Source organism: Podarcis erhardii (genome assembly GCF_964252035.2).
Source record: "Podarcis erhardii genome assembly, chromosome: 10".
Lineage (NCBI taxonomy): Eukaryota > Metazoa > Chordata > Lepidosauria > Squamata > Lacertidae > Podarcis > Podarcis erhardii.
In genome coordinates this window covers 26,337,616-26,356,991 of record NC_138500.1, presented here as the reverse complement: position 1 = coordinate 26,356,991, position 19,376 = coordinate 26,337,616, and the positions used below count along the sequence as shown (strand labels likewise).

The 19,376-nt window shown below is 42.0% G+C and overlaps 1 protein-coding gene across 7 annotated transcripts in view; it reads right to left on the bottom strand.

Moving 5' to 3' along the window:
- The window catches only part of ABTB3 (ankyrin repeat and BTB domain containing 3), a 236,859-nt gene that overhangs the window by 83,949 nt on the left and 133,534 nt on the right, over positions 1–19,376 (bottom strand). For all 7 annotated transcript variants that reach the window (XR_014160678.1, XM_081878365.1, XM_081878367.1 and 4 more), the window contains exon 2: positions 8,882–9,031. Coding sequence is in view for 6 of the 7 variants with exons in the window: in XM_081878365.1 (XP_081734491.1) it covers positions 8,882–9,031 (150 nt within the window). In the remaining variant the exon portion in view is untranslated. The remainder of the gene's footprint in view (positions 1–8,881; positions 9,032–19,376) is intronic.

The window sequence follows — 19,376 nt, the reverse complement described above, 5'->3', positions numbered from 1 at the left end:
ACCTATGATTGCATAACCAAGATTTCCTGGTATTCATGCAGTATTGAATAGGAACATATGTGGAGCTGGAATACGCTTCAGAATAACCACGATTTTAATATAAATACCTACAGTTAAAGGAGTAGGTGTGGAGACTGGGAGTAAAACTCCACTGGCAACATTCATTTACTAGAATTGTGGTTTTGGAGTCTCAGCCTCATATGGAATGACAGTCTCCTGCCAACCAGTTATAAAGATGGTGGCAAGGAGAAAGTCAACCTGGCTTCATGCAGCAGCCAGTGGACAAAGGACTGCTGATGATGGTAGTGTGTGTGTGTGTGTGTGTGTGTGTGTGTGTGTGTGTGTAAGAGAGAGAGAAGAGAGAGAGATTTTCATGGATTCTTATTTTTATATTATTACACCCTGTTACAAGTAGAGTTGGGCAAATGTATCCATTTTGGTTTCTCGGTGTCTCTGTATTTCCATATTTTTTTATAAAGTTCCCATGAAACTTCATCATCATTGTAGCGCATTTGTGTATACATTTTTGTATGCACTTTTGCTCAGTGTTCACATTTTGCAAAGCAGTTCTGCCCCCATATAATAATTTTGTATAAGTTATTTTCACCAATATATGCATTTTTATAAACACCTTCCTCTTGTGCATGTATGTTTTCATTTTTTGCTGTTTTGCTGGACAGCTGCACTGTAAAATTTGGAGGAGCCATGAAGATTTCTTAGGTTTAATAAGGGGTATTAGTAGAAAACTCAGGCTGGAATTTGGCAATAAATCAAGTAGGAAAGATATCACAAATTGTGGGCTTGCTACTAAGAAGGATTCTTGCAAAAGGACACCATAGCTGTAAGTACATGTGTGATGTAGCCGTCATCACTAAATTAATCAATTAGCGCAGTCCGGTAAGTACAAACACACACACACACACAAGTGTGTCCCTGCATGCAAGAGAACTGTTGCTGCAGTAACTTGCAAGAATACAAAAAGGCACAGACTAATCATCCAGAAAAATATAGTCTTAAAACCAAAAACAGAAGATGACCGCTGGCGCAGGAGGAATAAACCAACAAACTGCAGCCACCATGATTTCAGAGTATTGCAATTTTTGCTTACTTTACAATATTCTTATGACTCAAACCTTTAATTTTAACAACTCCCCACCCGCTTTTCCTGCTGTTAGGAAATGACTATGATCAGAATGAATCCTACATCCCTCAGATGTTTATAATTCCCCAAGAGATTGAAAAAGGGAGAATGGATTCTGTGTGCAGTCATCCTGTAGAATCAGGGCCAAATGGATGTGTGCTCCATTGCATACCAATCCCTTGAAACCATGTAATATTTTGTAGAAAAGTTTGGTTAGCCAACTTTCATCAAAATATAGAGGAAAAAATGAAGACAAATTGAGAGCTGCTACTACCTGAATCAGGATGCTTACCCTAAGATTACTCAGTTCAGGTGAATTATTGTTTAAACCCTTTATAATTTATATGGGATATGGACCAATTACCTGACATTTTCAAAAGACAAAATTGAAATTCTTTGGTTTTCCAAAAGCAGTTTATGTGCTTCTTCATCAAACATAGACTTATCAAGCTAAATTTTGTCTAATCACAAAAATAGCAGATTTGAATTCCTCACACCCAAAAACATATTTTTAAGACCCCTCACTGAATAAATTTGCAAAAATTAAGTTTCACCCCCTAAAAGGACATGTCCTAGTGTGTTGTGAAAACCAGCTCACTGCACTGCCAGAAACAAACCTTTTGGAAATACAGTGCCTTGTAATTTACAGTACCTCCACACCATGCAAACCACACCATGCATTTTTTTATATGATTTGTGCACATAGAAAGCTAACCCTCCAACTATTTGAGTAATCAGCTGCACTTCACTTAGTGTATTATGATTGTATTGTTTTAATGCATATGTCTATGAAATTATGTACCACCTTGAAATGACCCTTTTAGGCAGTATACAAGTGGGGGAAATTAATCTTTCCTCTCTTTTTAGGTGCATATACTTGAAACCACCAATCATGGATGCATAGGCACACCATTCTAACATTAGCATGATTCAGTATCTTGAAGATGTTAGGTGGTAGGCAGTTTTCATTTGAGATGCAACACTGGAGAACATTGTGCTGGGCCTAAGAGTCCTGGCTGTTATTCCTAATCCAGATGTTGTGCCTCTGTTTCCCTTTCAATGCTTTGCCTTGTTTTGTTTGGAACCAAAGCAATCTAAACAAGGGACCATTTCTTATGAGTTGCCTAGCAACAGCAGGTCCTCAATCAAGGATGGAGCATATCAGAATGAAATACTGAAATACAAAGAGTAAATTATTATTGTTGTGTATCTTTCTTGATGCCCATCTGTTACTCTGATTACTATTCCCAATAATAACTGAAATTTGTAATGCATCAACAAAATCATCATTCAATGGCCAAAATAAAGAGGGGGTGCAAAGTTAAGCTGGTGTAAGGATAAGACAAGTAAACTGACCAAAAGCAAAAGAATTCAATATTAAGCATTTCTAATTTCTAAGCAATTTCTAATTTTTAGCACAATAGCTTTAACTCTGACTTGAGGGATGAGGTGATAAAAGGGATTGAGTTTTAACCATTAATTAGTTGTACATCATATTAAAGGTTCACAAATGATTAAGTAATGGTTGCAAGTTTGCAATTTCTTTTTCAACTTTTTTTGCTGCAAAATATTAAATACCTGGTTAATATTAATATACAATATTAATCACATGGGTTTTGGCTTAATTGTTCCTAGCTTATCCTTATGCGCTTCTAAAGCAACTTATCTTCAAGTCTTGTTTTCTTTTATGGTATCATCTAGAAGTGCAGACAGAATTAAAGCAATCATGTTGCCCATTAAAACATAAATGGTTCTGTTTTGAATTTTCTTAGCTAAGTTCTGCTTTCTTATTGATTGTTAAGCTTCAATTGTACTTTATTTACTGAATTTATATTTTCTTAAAATATGCTTTTATTGATTTTCCATAAGTAACAAAAGTATATTCAGTGTCTCTGTTTTTAAATTGTAGAACCCATCATACAAACAAATTACAGTCAGTTTGAAACAATTTTTGTTGTAGACGATGTCAAGTTGAGGCGGAAAGAGAGGGGGAGGGGGAGAAAGTAGAGAGAAAAATTTTAGGAGGGGGAAGGGAGAGATGAGGGAGAATATTTGAGTGGAGCTTTTTTGTCAGGGTCACATGTCTGGTGTCTTATTTGTTGGCTGAGCGTGAGGTCAGAGAGCCTAAGGTATGGCTGGTTGTGTCTGATTGGTAGAAGAATGTTTTGTTTGTGTGAGAGTGTCATTGTCAGGTTACATTAGCCATATTGATTCATATGTTAATGGCAGGGGGGAATCAGTCATTTTCTTGTTGGGTTGTGTATGTGATAAAGGGGAGCCACAGAGGGGTGAAAGTGTCCTCCTTTGTTTGTCCCTGTTATAGTTTCAGTTTGCTTGTGAGCTTTTCTAGTAGGGTGGTTTCCTTATGGCTTGGTACCAGTGGTTCATGGACACCCAACAGGTCCCTGCAGTGTCTTGTTGGTTAATACAGTGGTACGGTACCTCAGGTTAAGAACTTAATTCGTTCTGGAGGTCCGTTCTTAACCTGAAAATGTTCTTAACCTGAGGTACCATTTTAGATAATGTGGCCTACCGCTGCCACCGCCGCACGATTTCTGTTCTCATCCTGAAGTAAAATTCTTAACCCAAGGTACTATTTCTGGGTTAGCGGAGTCTGTAACCTGAAGCGTCTGTAACCTGAAGCGTCTGTAACCCGAGGTACCACGGTACTTCTATTAGGCATTTCCATTCTATGCAGTCAAAAGCTTTAAGGGACATGATCGTCAGTGTGGATTTGGTTGTTTAGCTGTGTTCAAATTCAGTAGTTTCCTAACGAGGTCTGTTATATTGCGATCGGGAACAAAGCCAGTCTGGTCTGGGGCAATTAGTTTGTGTAGGAAGCATTTTAGGCAGTTGGCCAAGATTGATGTTAATATTTTGTAGTCTTGGTTTATCAGTGAGATTGGGTGATATGATTCTACTTTGAGGCTGTCTTTAAGTAGCTTTGGGATAGACTGAATTTATGTTTTTGAAGGTCTCTTTATACATTTCACCCAGTTCAAAAAATGATAAACTACTGTTATGTTGGTCCTCAATCTCTTGATCATCTACCAGAATCTAGACCTTGTCCTGCTTTGTTTTACCTTGTCCTGCTTTGCCCGAACCTAAAATTTTGCCTTTGCCAGAATCCCTGTACTACCAAGGTCCTTAGCTTCAACAAGCTGGGAGTTTGTTTACTGCAAAAAAACATTCAGGAATACAGGCTTCCACCTTCAATTTGAAGTGGTATGTTCCCAGGAGGGATCTGCCATGCTGTATTTCTGAACATGCCGTTCAGCTTTCATTGTTTTCCTCCATGGAAGAAAATGCATCTTTGACAGATCTTGCATCCGAACATGATGTTTTATTGTGGTGTATTTCTTGAGAAGTGATATTCTAATTCCAAGAAACTACGTTACTTTGGAAACAGCCGTAAATGGACATGAAAACTGCATGTCAAGGAGGATGCTAGAAACTGCCAATCATCCTCAGGCAAGCACCTTTGTTTCCAAACCCAGGTTTAACGTCTTGTTTAAATTACTTGATGTAATCTGTGTCTGCGGTGAGGAAGCCCCATTCCCTACTACAGTACAGAAGCAAAACTAGGCTCTGGCAGAGTAGAGAAGGGATCAGCTGCTGTGGACAGTTGGGTGGTGGGGAAAATTCTACTTATCAGATGCTTGGGTGAAATCTGGTTGAGGAAGTGTGAAAGCTGGCAGCTTGACAAATTTAGGAGAAGAGAATGACTTTGGTGGGGTGTTTGGAAAAGTGGCCCTAGCAGCTTCCTTATGCTGTCCATTAAAGCCTGCTCCAGGTTGGGGAAAATGCCCTCCAGTGGGCTCCATCCTCTGCTGATAAACCCTGGTGGAATTACATAGCAGCAGTGGTGGGAAGCATTCCAGTGGGTGGCTGGGAGCTGCCATGTTAATTTCCCACAACCACCATCAACCCATAGCCATGCCAGGGAGAGTTTCCACTGCTAAATTTCCATGTACCCAGCTGTGTTAAAGTCATGGATACACAGCTAGTTCAAGAAGTTGCAGCCCCAGCTGGAGGACATGTCAGAAGAGAAAGAGGTCCATGGATTCCTGTTGCCCCCTCCCTGTGCCAGGGTCTCTAGTTCAGTTGATTAACCATGCCTGAAGGAACAAAAGCTCTCCAAGAATGCAAGAGCCCGTAAACACATTCTGAATAAATAGTGGTGCTATTATCAGCATGTCAGGAGACAGCAGCAGCAGAAGAAGCTTCTGACAGAACATGCCGATTCATTTGCCTATTTTAGGAAATGTAGAATCAGCACATCAGTGAATAGGTGGCTCAGTGATGAAGGGAGTCTTTAGAAGTCCTTCAATGACAATTAGGAGCAGCAGGGTTGGGTGAAAGACTAGACAAATACTCCATTTTGCTTCTCCATTTATAGAGGTGCAAACAAAGCTGTTTTATTTTTTCACTTGGTGCATTCTTTTTAGGGCTGAGTGAACATGCCGTGAATTTGAGGGGAGGTATACTCTGACTGATGCTTTCAGGGGCAAGAGGGTAACTGTGGGGTAGTGGAGAAGGAACACAGGAGAGCACAACAAGAGCAACTGATAATGTCTTCTGCCAGAGTGGTAATTGCTAATAGTCTAAGCTTTGGGTAGGGTGGGGAATAGACAACAGGTCTGTGTTAGGAGGACTTACTCAAGGCCACCCACTGAACTTCATCGCTGAGAAATGTGAACTGAGGTCCCTCCAATCAAAGTTCAATATACTGACCACTGTACCACCCCTCACCAGCTCATTCTTTTGTGTGTGTGTGTGGCTCTGTCTTGCACGTCAAAATTTACCACTATATCAGTGGGGACTAAGTGGGGGGGGGGGAGAGACTTACTGTCACCACCTGGACCTCCTGCAGACAACCTCTGACTGGTAGGTGCCACTTTCCTGTCTCCAAAACCCTCAAGAGCAACAGTACTGTATATCACATAGTGTTGTTTACAAGGGCCACTAGGGGAAGAAATGGTGGCCACAAAGATAAATCCCTAGTAGGGGAAGTAAGTCCTGCTTCTTAGATTTCCCTGCTCCATCCCCAGAATTTGTAACAGTTTTTGAGGGTTCTCCACCCCCTATTTCATTGTCTGTGTTAGGTTTTATATGAGGACTTTTGGTTCACAGTTAGTTAGTTTTTCTTTCTCGTATTTTTTTTAATAAGCTGCCAAACACAAAATAATGTCAAATCTCCCGTAAGTTTCCATCACAGCAATTTTCTAAGCTGCTTCCCCGCCTTGCTTCTCACTGCCTTCATATGCATACTCTTGCAAATATGTCAGATCACATGGCTGAGTCTGGGTTTCTGTATCGGGTAAGACAGGAGTGACCAGTGGGGGAAAGGGAGTCTATACTTGTCATGGACAGATCACAATGTTGCTTGCTGCTCACTCCAACCCCACAGTGATGGAGTTGTTAGGATGGCCTGCCTCTGAAGAGTAATGAAGCAGCAGAGTTTCCAAATGCCACTAGGGGAGTGCTTACATGACTCTACCAACTTTTCTGTCTATGACCTGTCTTGGGCACTCGCTTGGACAGCTAACACAATAGGTTTTAGTTGCTCACTCCCTTTTAGTGAAGCCAAGACATCGATGCAGGGCCCCTGGGACACGCCCCCCCTGGCCATGCCCCCTCCACAGGCCACACCATTCTGTGGCCCTGTTCCACTCCTACTTGAGTACTTAACCTCAGCTTTGTCTGGATGGAGGATCGAAAGATTCGTGTGTGTCGAAACCTCTGACTTGTAGAGTAGGCTCAGGGCTAGCCCTCGCATGAGGCAAGGTGAGGAGACAGCCTCAGGCGGCAGGATCCAAAGGGGCAGCAGATCCCGATGTAAGTCTTTAGTCCCCCACCCCTTGTTTCTGATTTAGATATTCACTCATCCCTTCTTCACCAGTGGAGATGGGGATGCCATTTTGTGGTTTGCCTCAAGGGCCAAAATGTATTGGGCCAGCCAAGAGTAGGCTGCATTCCAGCCACACATAAAGGTTAAAAGTCACATACATTACTCACCCACCTTTTCTCTCTGGCCCAGCCCACCACTGGTATGTGACCCTCAGAATGTTCCACAGGGCAGACAGTGGCCCTTGAGCTGAAAAAGGTTCCCCACCCATGGAGAAGTGCAGGCAATGGAGCAACAAGGGCAACAACTAAAGTGCAAAAGCAGGAAAACACATTCTTGATTAACAGTGCTCTACGAATGAATAAGTGCAGAGCAGGGATTAATGGGCTAACTGCAAGTTAGGTGCAAACTTCTTTATGTTAGTTGCAATGCTGTTTTTTATAAAGTGAAAGCAGAATTGAGAGAGGGAAGTTTAGACGTGTAACCCTTTTCAAGCCCACAGCCAAATCACGCAGATTCCTCATGCATGTGCATTTCCATCCATAACATTCAAAAAGTATGTTTGCTAACATTCAGTGATCAAAATGTCACAAATAGCAAGCAAGTTTCTGAATTCTCCAGAACTCTTAATCAGGCTGTGTGGTAAATATTTTTTTAAAAAATGGGGGGTGTGATATTGGCTGGCTGTGAAGCCATAAGCCTGCACCTCACAGTGGCATGCGGTGATTTTTTTCATAGGGGAACAGTTAGGGCCAGAGATGCTAACTTGTGAGGGGTGTGGGAGGTTGATTTCATGCTTGTGACATTGTGACCTCCTGATGTCTTGCACCTGAGCATCGTGCCCCTCCCTAAGCCGGGCAGAAGCTTCCTGGGTTTTGTGAAGGAGGTGTCCAAGCTCAGACAAGATGTTAGAGCCCTCTTGCCTCCTTCCAAAAGCTGGATGAGGTTTGGGAAGATAGCAGGATGGATCTTGGACCCATCAGAGCCTCGCACCTCCCTCCCTAAGTTGGGCAGAAGCTTCCCAGGCTATGGGAATGAGGCACCTGGGGAACATTTAGAGAACAATCTTAGTCCCCTTGGTCCAATGACCACACGCCACTGGCACCTCATAAGAGTATTAGAACATGGGAGGAGGCAGCAGACATGCAAAGGCTTTGACCAGTGTCAGAAACTGAGATATGAAAGCTAGGAGCTAAATTGCACCTTAAACCTGGGTTATGGGTGCAACAATGGAATGTCTAGGCACGCTTTTTTTATAACAAGAATACAAAGATGAAAATGAATGAACTGCAGCTAAAATATTATGTTCATTTTTCACATGATCGAGTCCTTCCCCGGCCCTCTTAAGAGGGTCTCTTCTCCAGTTTTCAGAGAGTAGCTGGAAGTGGGGAGGCAGAAAAAGGTCCTCCTTTCCTTCCACTCTGCAGTTTTAATCTGAAATCTTAGGTGCGGTACTGCTCCCAGAACTCAGAAGCTGCTTGCGGTAATGAAATTCCCTGTTGCAAAATGCGCCTAGAACAATGGGAGTTTCGAACACTGGCTTTGACAGGTGCTGTGGCAGGTCTCAGGCCTGCACCAAAGCCTTTTCTGAAGGAGAAACAAACAATAGCTGATTCTCCATCTCTGGAAATACAAAAATGCAATATTCTAGAAAATCTGTGAACAAGCTTGAAATGGCTGGCTTCTTCCCTGGATCTTACGTTGCAAAGTGTTTAACCATTATTCAAACTTGAGTTACAAGCTGCTCCACCGGCAGGGTATAAAAGTCACTCTGCTTCTTCCTGCCACAGCAGGTTCCCTCCACAACCCTGATGTGTTTTTCTATGTAAACCGGAACATAATTGCTCATAAAAAGTAATGGAGGGAAAGGTTAGGAATGATTTTGTACTTACTGAGTTCTGCAATACTTCCCACACGCGTTGCAAGCAAAGATTGCTCGATGGTCCGTAACTCTGATTGGCTAAACATCTGGACTTCCCCTGGCTTATTTGACCTTTGCTGGTCTTTGTGAAGATTCAGACTTTCTGGCAAGCAAGGGACACCTGGAGTTAAAACAGAAGGAAAGTGCAATTTTTAAAATCAAGGCTACTGCAGCTTTTCATTATTCCTTTTTAAAGGACATTTTAAAGGTCTGTTCAAACACGTGAAGCTACATTGTAATGCATCACAGCCATTGGTCCACCTACCCCAATTCTATCTACTCCTATCTACTCAGTGACCTTTCAGCTTAAGCAGATATATTTCCCAGCACTGAATCCTGGGACCCGTTTTAAACCAAAGGTGTCCATGTGTCAACTGGGGGTGCTTCTGCATGAAGAGCACTTGCTCTGTCACCAAGCCATGGCCCCTGTCTAGTCTCACATCATTTCTCCTGTATGAATCGCTCAACAAGTAGAATGTGTACACCAGGACCATGTGTCTAGATGTCCAAATTACAAATTTCCTCATCTTCTAGTCACTTTCCTACAACGCAACATCTTAAGAACATATGTGAAGAAAAACAGCATGGAAGCTAACCAAGTCATCATAAAACTTTTGGTTAAAAAGATGGGGCACAAAGTGGTTGGTAAATAAATAACGCCAATAAACTGGCCCTAATGTTCATCACCAAAGAATATACACCTAAATACACATCTGAAAGCAAATCCAGCAAGTCCCCTCAAACCCCTTTTGCCTAATAATAGGTCCTAATGTATCCCAATCTTGTTATTGATAAATGGAGGACCACTTTGTTTTCCCTACCCCATTAAATAATTGGCCTTTCTCTGATGAGAATGCCAATACTGATGCCTGTGACAAACTCAGTTGTACTTGTGAGGATACCTCTGGGAATAAAGGAAAGTTGCTGATGCTCTGAATAGTAGTTGCCACACAGATAGCAGAGGATAAGGTTTTGGAGACTGTGCTGAATTAATCAGGACTCTGGAAGCAGTTTCTCCAGTTACCTGCAGGCAGTGACATGTTCGGTAGCTGAATGTCCTACTTATGTCCAGCCACTCCAGAAATTCAGCATCATGCATCATTGTGTTTTTCAAAAATCCTGCCTTCAGGGAATCTTTTTGACAGAGTTTAATCTGCTGAGAAGGAATCCCAGGGTGTGGGACACAGAATTCCTGTGCTTTGCAAAGAGTTGTAGAAAAGTGTTTTAGGAAACATTCACAGCTTGGGCAGGACACCGGCTAAGCTTGCTTCTATATAGCTGCTGCAATACTTTTGAGGGACAAAGGTGAACTGTGTATAAAACTATCCTATAATTTGCTTTTTTATATATATACCGTTGTATTCAATAAGGTAAGAGCAGCACAAGTCCTTTCTGACCAACAAGAGAGACTTACAATATTTCTTGCCTTCTCCATACTCCAACACACGAGAGAAGACCTTGCATTTCTCCCAAGCCTTTTGTGCATGTCAGAGGCCTCGGGAGATGGCAAAGGAAGTGAGTGGTGACACAGATAGTGACTGGTTGGTAAGCCAAGCCAACATATATCCACTCAGCTTTTTTTTGGGGGGGGGACCAGATTTAAAGTTGTTATGTGAATTAGTTAGACTTATTATACACCGCTTATACAGGAAAGCAAGGGTATGCACATAAATCCAGTGTATTGGGCCAGTTTACCAGCCACTCAGCAAAAGGGGCTGAGTAAGGGGCCAAAATGTGAGCCCACTTCTATCCAAGCTCTGAGACCACATTAGCTCTATTTAGAAAATGTTAAGGTTGAAAATGACCCGTTCTAATTGAAAAGCCTAGCATCCCTGAAGAAGCAATCACTCCATATGCCCCCACTCAGATCAAGGTCTTCTTATTTCAATACAGTCTTAATGAGTTGTGTATTTTTTCTGCTTCAGTCACACTGTTTAAATCTGACAAGTAGGTAGGCATGTCAGGCTTCTATAGTCTGAATATGCAAGAGAAGTCTTCTGTTTTGCTGGCTATTACTGCCATATTTTTTGCCTGTCATTCTGAATCAAAGACTCCTGCACAACATCTCTATAAACTCTAACTGCAGAATCTGTTCTCATGTGTCACTGGAAAATTATGCTAATAAATGTCCTTTCTTTGTACTGCCCTGTTACTTGCATGTTTCCTGATATGCCTGGCTCCTGTCAATCAGCCTCATTACTTCCACTCTGCACATGACTATATTACATAGCAGAAGCTGGGTCCAGTTCAGTTTTCTCCAGAATCTCCGTGCTGTTCCAGTGACATATAGATGATGAACCTGGTTGAGGATCCTGAAACTCTGGAGGCTTAATTGTACATACATATATTTACAGTCATGGCCCAGGACTCAGACACCCATTCCCCTCAAGCTATCAAAGGAAAGCCTATGCCAGGGGTAGGAAACCTTTGGCAATACAGCATGATGAATTGGCAGGGTGATGGGAACTAAAGTCCAACAATATCTAGAGTGCCACAGGTTCTCCAGCAGTCTCTTGACCCACCTCCTCCGCTTCAGCCTCAGAGTCTGAACTGCTCCCTCTCACGGGTTCCTCCTGCTCGCTAAACCTTGCTGTCCCTTCAGCATCCAGCTACTCCTCTGACCTCTCCTCAGTGTCCCACTACCAATTCCCGGGCTCTGAGCATTCCTCCTCTGGGATTTCCCTTGGAGGTTCCCCAGCTGGTGCCTTCCACCACTCCTCTTCATTCAGACAGTCCTTGACAACTGATGATGTGCCAGAAATTACTAACACAAGTGTATCTCGGCACCTACTGTGGACTACCAATTTCTATAGACCCCCTTGCAAGGCTAGTGTCTGTCCATGTGTGATGGAAATGATAAGCTTCCATAATCCTCAGTGGATTTGTGCTGAGCTCTGAGAGTGTGAGAAAGGCTCAATAGTAAATAGTTAAATAGAGCCTCCATGTTCATGAGTAGTATAGCTTTTAGTAACAAATCCTAGGAACAAACAATGAAGAAGAGTTTGGATTTGATATCCCACTTTATCACTATCCGAAGGAGTCTCAAAGCGGCTAACATTCTCCTTTCCCTTCCTCCCCCACAAGAAACACTCTTTGAGGTGAGTGGGGCTGAGAGACTTCAGAGAAGTGTGACTGGCCCAAGGTCACCCAGCAGCTGCATGTGGAGGAGCGGAGACGCGAACCCGGTCCCCCAGATTACAAGTCTACTGCTCTTAACCACTACACCACACTGGCGTATGCGGGGAATACAATTGCGCATGTGGGGAATACAATGAGGGGAATACAATTGCCATCTCCCCTACTTGTGTACTTTCTAAAAGCATCTTGCTGACCATGGCTATGAACAGGCTGCTAGACTAGATGGACTCTGGTTCAGGGTCCATCAAGCCTTTTCTTATGTTTTTGTGTATTTATAAAACCTTTGGGCTCATTTACACTTCAATTGTCCAGTGCCTAGAAAATTTCTGAGGTTTTCTGCTTGTCCCATGCTTTCTAGGCATGGATCTGAGCAGTTTTCAGTTTGCCCTGCCACTTTCCCCAGGAAAACCCACTCTTTACAGCTGAATCAGAGCAAACATCAATATGCAGAAAACCCAACTGACATTTGCTTCGATTCAGCAGAGAGCGGGTTTTCCCAGGGGAAAGTGGCAGGACAAGCAGAAATGTGGACAAACCCTTACATTCAATCTGCTTGAGACCATGATTAGCCACTATCAATCAGGGCAGGCAATTAATAAACTGGGTTAAATGGACTATTTAGGTGCTGTGATACACAATAGCTTCATATATCCAATTACTTTTAGTTTAGAACTGGCTTGCAATGATTAAAAGCAAACCTTTTAGTACAGCAGCAATGACATAGTGGGTAGGATACAGACTTAATCGTGCTCAGAGCAGACTCACCCTGACTAACTTAAGTTCCATTGATTTCAATGACTCTACTCCAGGCATGACTAAGTCTGGATTCCAGTCAATAACTCCCAAAGGGTAGAAACAACTTGAACCTTGCACAACTTGAACCTTCTGGTTATTAGCAGTGGAAAGTGAATGTTCTCAATCTGCTTGGGAAGTTCTGCCATCCTACTATCAGAACTCACATCGTAATGTAGTAAAAGCCATGCACTCGTCTTCTTCTTTGCAAAAGTGCTAAAAAGAAGCACAGCTTTTCTAAAGCATGCTAGAGAGCCTGGCACTTTGTTTTGTCTGTTGATCTATATAGTCCCATTTTATCCCTCCAGCACCGCTGCTGCCAAACTTGGTGAGGATGATGAGCCGGTGCTTGAGGAACCCTTCTGAAGCAGAACCCTTGTGCACAGGGGAAGCAGTTCACCACTAGAGCGGAGGTGGGAGACACATGCGACGCTCTTACCAGACCCTCTCTGCTGCCGCTAAAGCTGCCACTGCTGTCATGATCTGAGGTAAAGAGCGGGTGGAGGAAGCGAGTGAGGAGGAAAGGGAGTGAGCCGCTGCCAGGTAAGGACTGCTGTGGCAGGTGAGGTGGTTACATGACTCACGCAGCAGCGCAAGCCGCGTCCCAATTTTCAGCTGAGGAATGTTGGAGGGTATGCAAAAGCTCACCCTTTTGCTGATTATATGAATTAGCCAGAAGACACGACCAGCCCTTCCCACTCTCAAAGGTACATTTCCCACCACTTGACAAATACAGCAAAAGACAGAGCCACAAGATTATTATTATTTGCCTTCCTTGAAGTGAAAATGAGAATGGGAGGAGGGGATGAAAGAGTGACAAGCCCAGAAAGAAGGAAGAAGAAGGTCAAAGTGTTCTGTTTAATGGAAGACTTGCACTTCAGTTGTTAGAATGGAATCAGAGGTTACTGCTATTAACTGTAAATAAACTTCTGATGTGATTATATAAAAGGTACTCATGGATGCAACTCTGCATAATTCAACAGCAATTCTATTTGCCTCATTATATTCTTGGATGTCAGCTTTATTCTGATATTAGAGAACACCCTATAGCCTTTTTAGCCCAAGGGCCACATTCCCTTCTAGGCCACCCGCAGGGGCTGTAGGTCAGGGGTGGGCGGGGCCAAATGCAAAGAGGGTGGAGCAATGAATGTTTGTTTTCCTTTTGTACAGGAGGACAGAGGGACACATCCCTCAAGCCAAGCAAGCAAAATGAATGTGTCTAAGGACACATAACCCAAGCATAAATTATCAAGGAAGGTACAAAACAGAACCAGGAAAGGGTGTGGCCTGCAGAGAGTAATGAAGGCCAGATAGAACGGCCCAGAGGATTATAAGGATCTATAAGGTTCTTTATAGTTGCTGTTCAGAGTCCTTAAGAAAGAACATGAACTATTAGAGAGTAACCTAAGAATTAAGCTTTCTGTTACAAGGAAGTGATCAATATGTAACTTGGAAGGTAGCCTCTTTTGCAGTAAAAGCCTCCAGTTTTAGGAAAAGGTATGTGTATTTTATTTTAGACAACTACAGTCTTCCTTATTTCAATATTTTATTTTAATGCCTGATTTTGAAGTGTTTTTACAATGAGAATTTCGTTTTATGTACACTTTTATGTAGAGGTTTAAATGTAGTTTATTTTGTTAACGTATACGGGACAAAGTCAATAAAATTCTATTATAACAGCAATTTTCTTTCAAGCTGAGATGCTGAAGCAATGATCAATATTATTTTTCTTCTCTAAACCGCACTGAGATTACAGATGCTTCAGGTTGCGTGTTTTCGGGTTGTGCACCGTGCCGAACCCAGAAGTACCAGAACGGGTTACTTCCAGATTTCGGCACGTTGCACATGTGCAGAAGCACTGAATCGCGACCCGCGCGTGCGCAGACACGGCAGTGCGGGTTGCGAACGTGCCTCCCCCACAGATCACATTTGCAACCCGAACATCCACTGTAATAGGAAGTATCTTTTTATCTCAGTGTTCAGGAGATGCAGATAAATTTGAAGTAGTTGAATATAAGGGATGTGTTTGGAAGAACCAGTTTCTGAGGAAGAATCAAAATGAACTTGAGTGGTTATATTTTGCTATTTTAGGCTGCAACAACAAAATTATAGTGTCCCCGATCAAGGGAAGTAATAGTACCGCTGTGTTCTGCTTTGGTCAGACCATACTTGGAATACTGTGTCCAGTTCCAGGAACCATAATATAAGAAGGTTATTAACTAGCCAGGAGGGTGCAGAGAAGGGTGACCAGGATGATAAGCAAAGAGCAGCTGAGGAGCAGTTGAGGGAGTTGGGTATGTTTAGCCTGAATTAGAGGAGACAGAGAGGAGATATGATAGTCATCTTCAAGGGTTGCCACATGGAAGATGGAACAAGCTTGTTTTCTCCTGTTCTGGAGGGCAGGATCCAAACCAATGGATTCTAGTTACAAGAAATGAGATTTCAACTTAGCATCAGGAAGAACTTTCTGATGGTAAGAGCTGTTTCACAGTGGAATGGACTCCCTTGGAAGGTGGTGGATTCTCCTTCCTTGGAGGTTTTTAAGTATATGTTGATGGCCATCTGTTATGGATGTTTTAGTTGAGATTCCTACATTGCAGGGGGTTGGACTAGATGATCCTCAGGGTCCCTTCCAACTCTACAATTCCATGATTCTATGAAGAAGATGGAATAGCAAAGGAGAACCCGACCATCACCCTCAATGGTAAAACAACAAAAGTACAACAACATATTGTTAAATCATACAAAGATAATTTAAGTTTAATGTCAACCAGATGTTCTGTTTAGGGAGCTTCAGTGCAGATGCAACACAACAAATCTATTTGAGTCAAAATATGTAAACTGAGTGAATATTTACCTTCACCCTCCTTTCTCTCTGTCTGAAGAAGGGGTAGCCAACATGGCACCCTTCAGATGTTGTTGGTGCTACAATTCCCATCATCACTGGCCATTGGCCATGCTTTCAGGGACTGGTGTGAGTTCGGAGTCAAACAACATCTGGAGAACACCATGTTGGCTGTTCCTCATCTGGAGCAATGTCTCCACACCATGGTTTGCATGGTTTAATGCTCCAGAGTAGAAGCTGTATCTGTGCACATGCAATGGGAAACCATGGTTAATGACAAGGAAATAAATGCTAAGTGGAGAAATTGGTTTTTGGATAGGAGACATGGGAAGGGAAAGGAATATACAAGTCTGTGGCCCACTCCCAATCTCATAAATATATTTAAAGAGATTGGTGATAACATCTGCACTGGGTCAACATATGAGCCAAGGAGGCAAATATTTCAAAATGAAGATATATGATCTTAGGGAACTGTCTCGAACATGATGTAATAATTTTGTTAAATCTGAACTTTTATTTTGACCCCTAGTTTACCGGCATAGAAGTGACTATTTCCTGCTTAACAACTGGCAATTCTGAGAATCAGAAAGGCAGAACTGAGTGTAAAAAACAATAAAGAAAGAACATAGTAAATACAAATCTGCCCAACTGACAAGTGAGTAAGCATGACTTGGAGTATTAACTTGATGACACAACTGACCTCTACATTTTTGAAAATCATTCCCCCACCTCTCTGCACGTAAACAGACGGAAGCTGAGAAAGATAAGGCAATAAAAAGACTTCACCAGTTCCACACCCAAATACTTACAATTATCCCTAATCTCCCCTCAGTTTTCTTGTAAAGTACTATTAACTATTACATACCTACTTACAGTGCCCTTGAAACTGTATGTAATTGCGGCAGAATATTGCATTGGAAAAGATATGGCTCCTATGATATTTAAATAAATACATGTTATGGACCAAGTCTGATTTTCCTAAAGTCAAAAGTATATTCCAGCAGAAAGGAAGATTATTTGGAAATTTCTCCCTCCCAACCGTTTGGGGGGGGCCAAGCTAACCCTTCCTTTTGCTAAGAGCATGTCTGGCCATCAGCTGGGGTTGCTAATAACACACAAGGTCTTGCAGATTCTAAGAGGGCTTTAGTGCTCAGGGGCTACACTAGACTAGGGGCAGGCAGACTTTAGGCTTACTGGATTTGTTTTTTACTAGGACACTGTAGTCTACACACCAACCAGAGTCAGGTACAAAATAGTGGCTATGTGAGTTAGGGATGGGCACATATGTCAATTCTGGTTTTTCTCAAATTCAGTTATCCACATTTCCACATTAGATTGCATTTTTTATATATAAAAGGTCGTTGTGAAAATTCATCAGCATTTTAGTACAAATTTATCCTAATACACTCATTTGGTATGCATTTTTTCCTAATATACACGGTTTTGCACAGCAATTTCCACTAATATAATGCATTTTTGTATGTTATTTTCACTAATATAGGCATTTATATGCACACTGAAACTAGGATGTACATTCTGGTCCTTAAACACTTTTGTTTTATTTTACTATTGTAGTTTCATCACAGCACAATATAGTACTTGTTTGTCATTGGGGTGGGGGGAATAGCAGCAGCTCAGCTTGTGTATGCCCCTATTTCTCTTTTAATGTCTTAAGATTTACCCAGTAACAGGAACGAATTCATCCATTGTGAACAGAAGCCTCTGTTTATGGACATGTGTTACTCAGCTACTCCCCTCCAGTAAAATATACATGCATCATGGAACTCTGGGATTGTGGTTGATTGACAAACCTTTGAAACCCTACACAGTATCAAAGTGCTCCACAATAGCAGACGTATCTGCAGTTAATGAACTAGTAAGTACATCAATCAAGTACCTATTATTTCAAATCCTATCTAAAGACTCAAACATGCTGTCATTCTAACGAAGAACTAATTAGTGGAAGAAGACAAATTGCTCATTGGTATGAAAGAGATAAAAATCAATTTTTATACTATTGTAACAATATTACATTATTATACTAAAATGGTATTTTGCAATTGGGTCATTCCTTATACCATAAAAAAGTTTGATCAGAGTGGGGGGAAATGCTATTTGAATACTAACTCAACTTTTGCACCTGTTTAAAGACCTGGGAGGCGGGGGGGGGGGGGAGACAGATGCAAAATGTATCGTAATGGGATAGCTCCCTTGAAGATTGACAGAGTGGAATGAAAGTCAGCTTGTGTGCTCTCAATTTGAGTTCAGACATCAGCTTGACTACCCACGCCCATTTTCAGGGGAAGCTTGTTAGGCAAAGACACTGTAATATGAATATGTGAGATCTTGCAGCAGAACTTGGTATGCATATTTATGACATAATTATCCATTTGAAGTTCAAATATACCACTTCAAAATCCAAAGATGCAGACAGTGCTGTAATCTGAAGCAAGTTCTCTACAGTGCTGTGATTTACTAGCTATTATTGGACCCAGGAATTTATATTTGGGGTATCACCAACATTGTTCTATTTTAGTATTTCTGTCTTTTGTCTACCACTTCTCCGTGGTTACTTTAATCCTTGCCTACAAGGACCATTGGCAGAAGAAAGTGTCACTGAAGCTATTTTTAGAGGTGCACAAAGCACATCTGGGGGCTCTGATACGTTGCAGTGTTCTATTTTTACCTGCCTTGTAGAACATTGCAAAATTTCAGAGAAAGCTAATGGAGAGGTCTTGAACTTGAACCGCCTTCCTAATAAAAAAATGTACCCCACCAGTCCTCCTTCCTGCTATCTTTGCTGTTTGATACTGCCTATGGATAACTTGCACCTGGCCACTGCCTGAAAATGAATGGAGCCTGGGGCAAGAGGCAGAGAGAGGAGGATATTACTGTCTGGGAACTCTAGAGGCAGTGGATAACAGAATATGACAAATGAAGCGTTGGATGAAGATACTACCACACATGTATACACCAGTATGGTAAGACAGTAATACCAAATCCAGACGTAATATTTTTTTCCCCATTCTCTATTTACCTGATCTGCTCTTGTGAGATCGGAAAAAACTACCGGTACTATTGTGCAGGTAACCTTTCACCTTCCTTGTTCATCCTCTCTCTCTACACCCAAGTGGGGGGTTCTCTAAGACTCCACCACAAGACTGCATATAAAGTCAATCCTCAACCCTCATCTCTGCAACACTAAATGAGCATATGGTACAGGTAATGGGTGGGTGGGTAAGTCTGTGTAATCTACTAACCCTTTCCACTCTGTTTCTCTGTACTGGAATCTCAACCCACAAAAGCCATTCTTGTGATACCCAAATCATTTTATATCGGCAAGCTTTTACCCTTAAATACACAGACATAACGCACACTCATATTACAATCTCAACAACACTGGTTATCACTAGCTCCCCAGGGCAGGCATACTCAGACTGGTTTCTCCAAATTACACAAGTTAATTCCATCCAATGCAATCCTGTCTGTAGCATGCAATTGTCTCCAGTATATATCCAAGAGTAGTATTGTCAATTCACCCAAAATTTGCTTTTCAGTGCAAGAAAGATACATTAGGAGATATGGAAACAGGCCACAATGGCAGAAGCATACATTGCAAATGAATGACAATGTGAAAATAATTTCACGAAGCGGGGGGGGGGGGGGGCAGATGCCAAGACTATTATGCAGA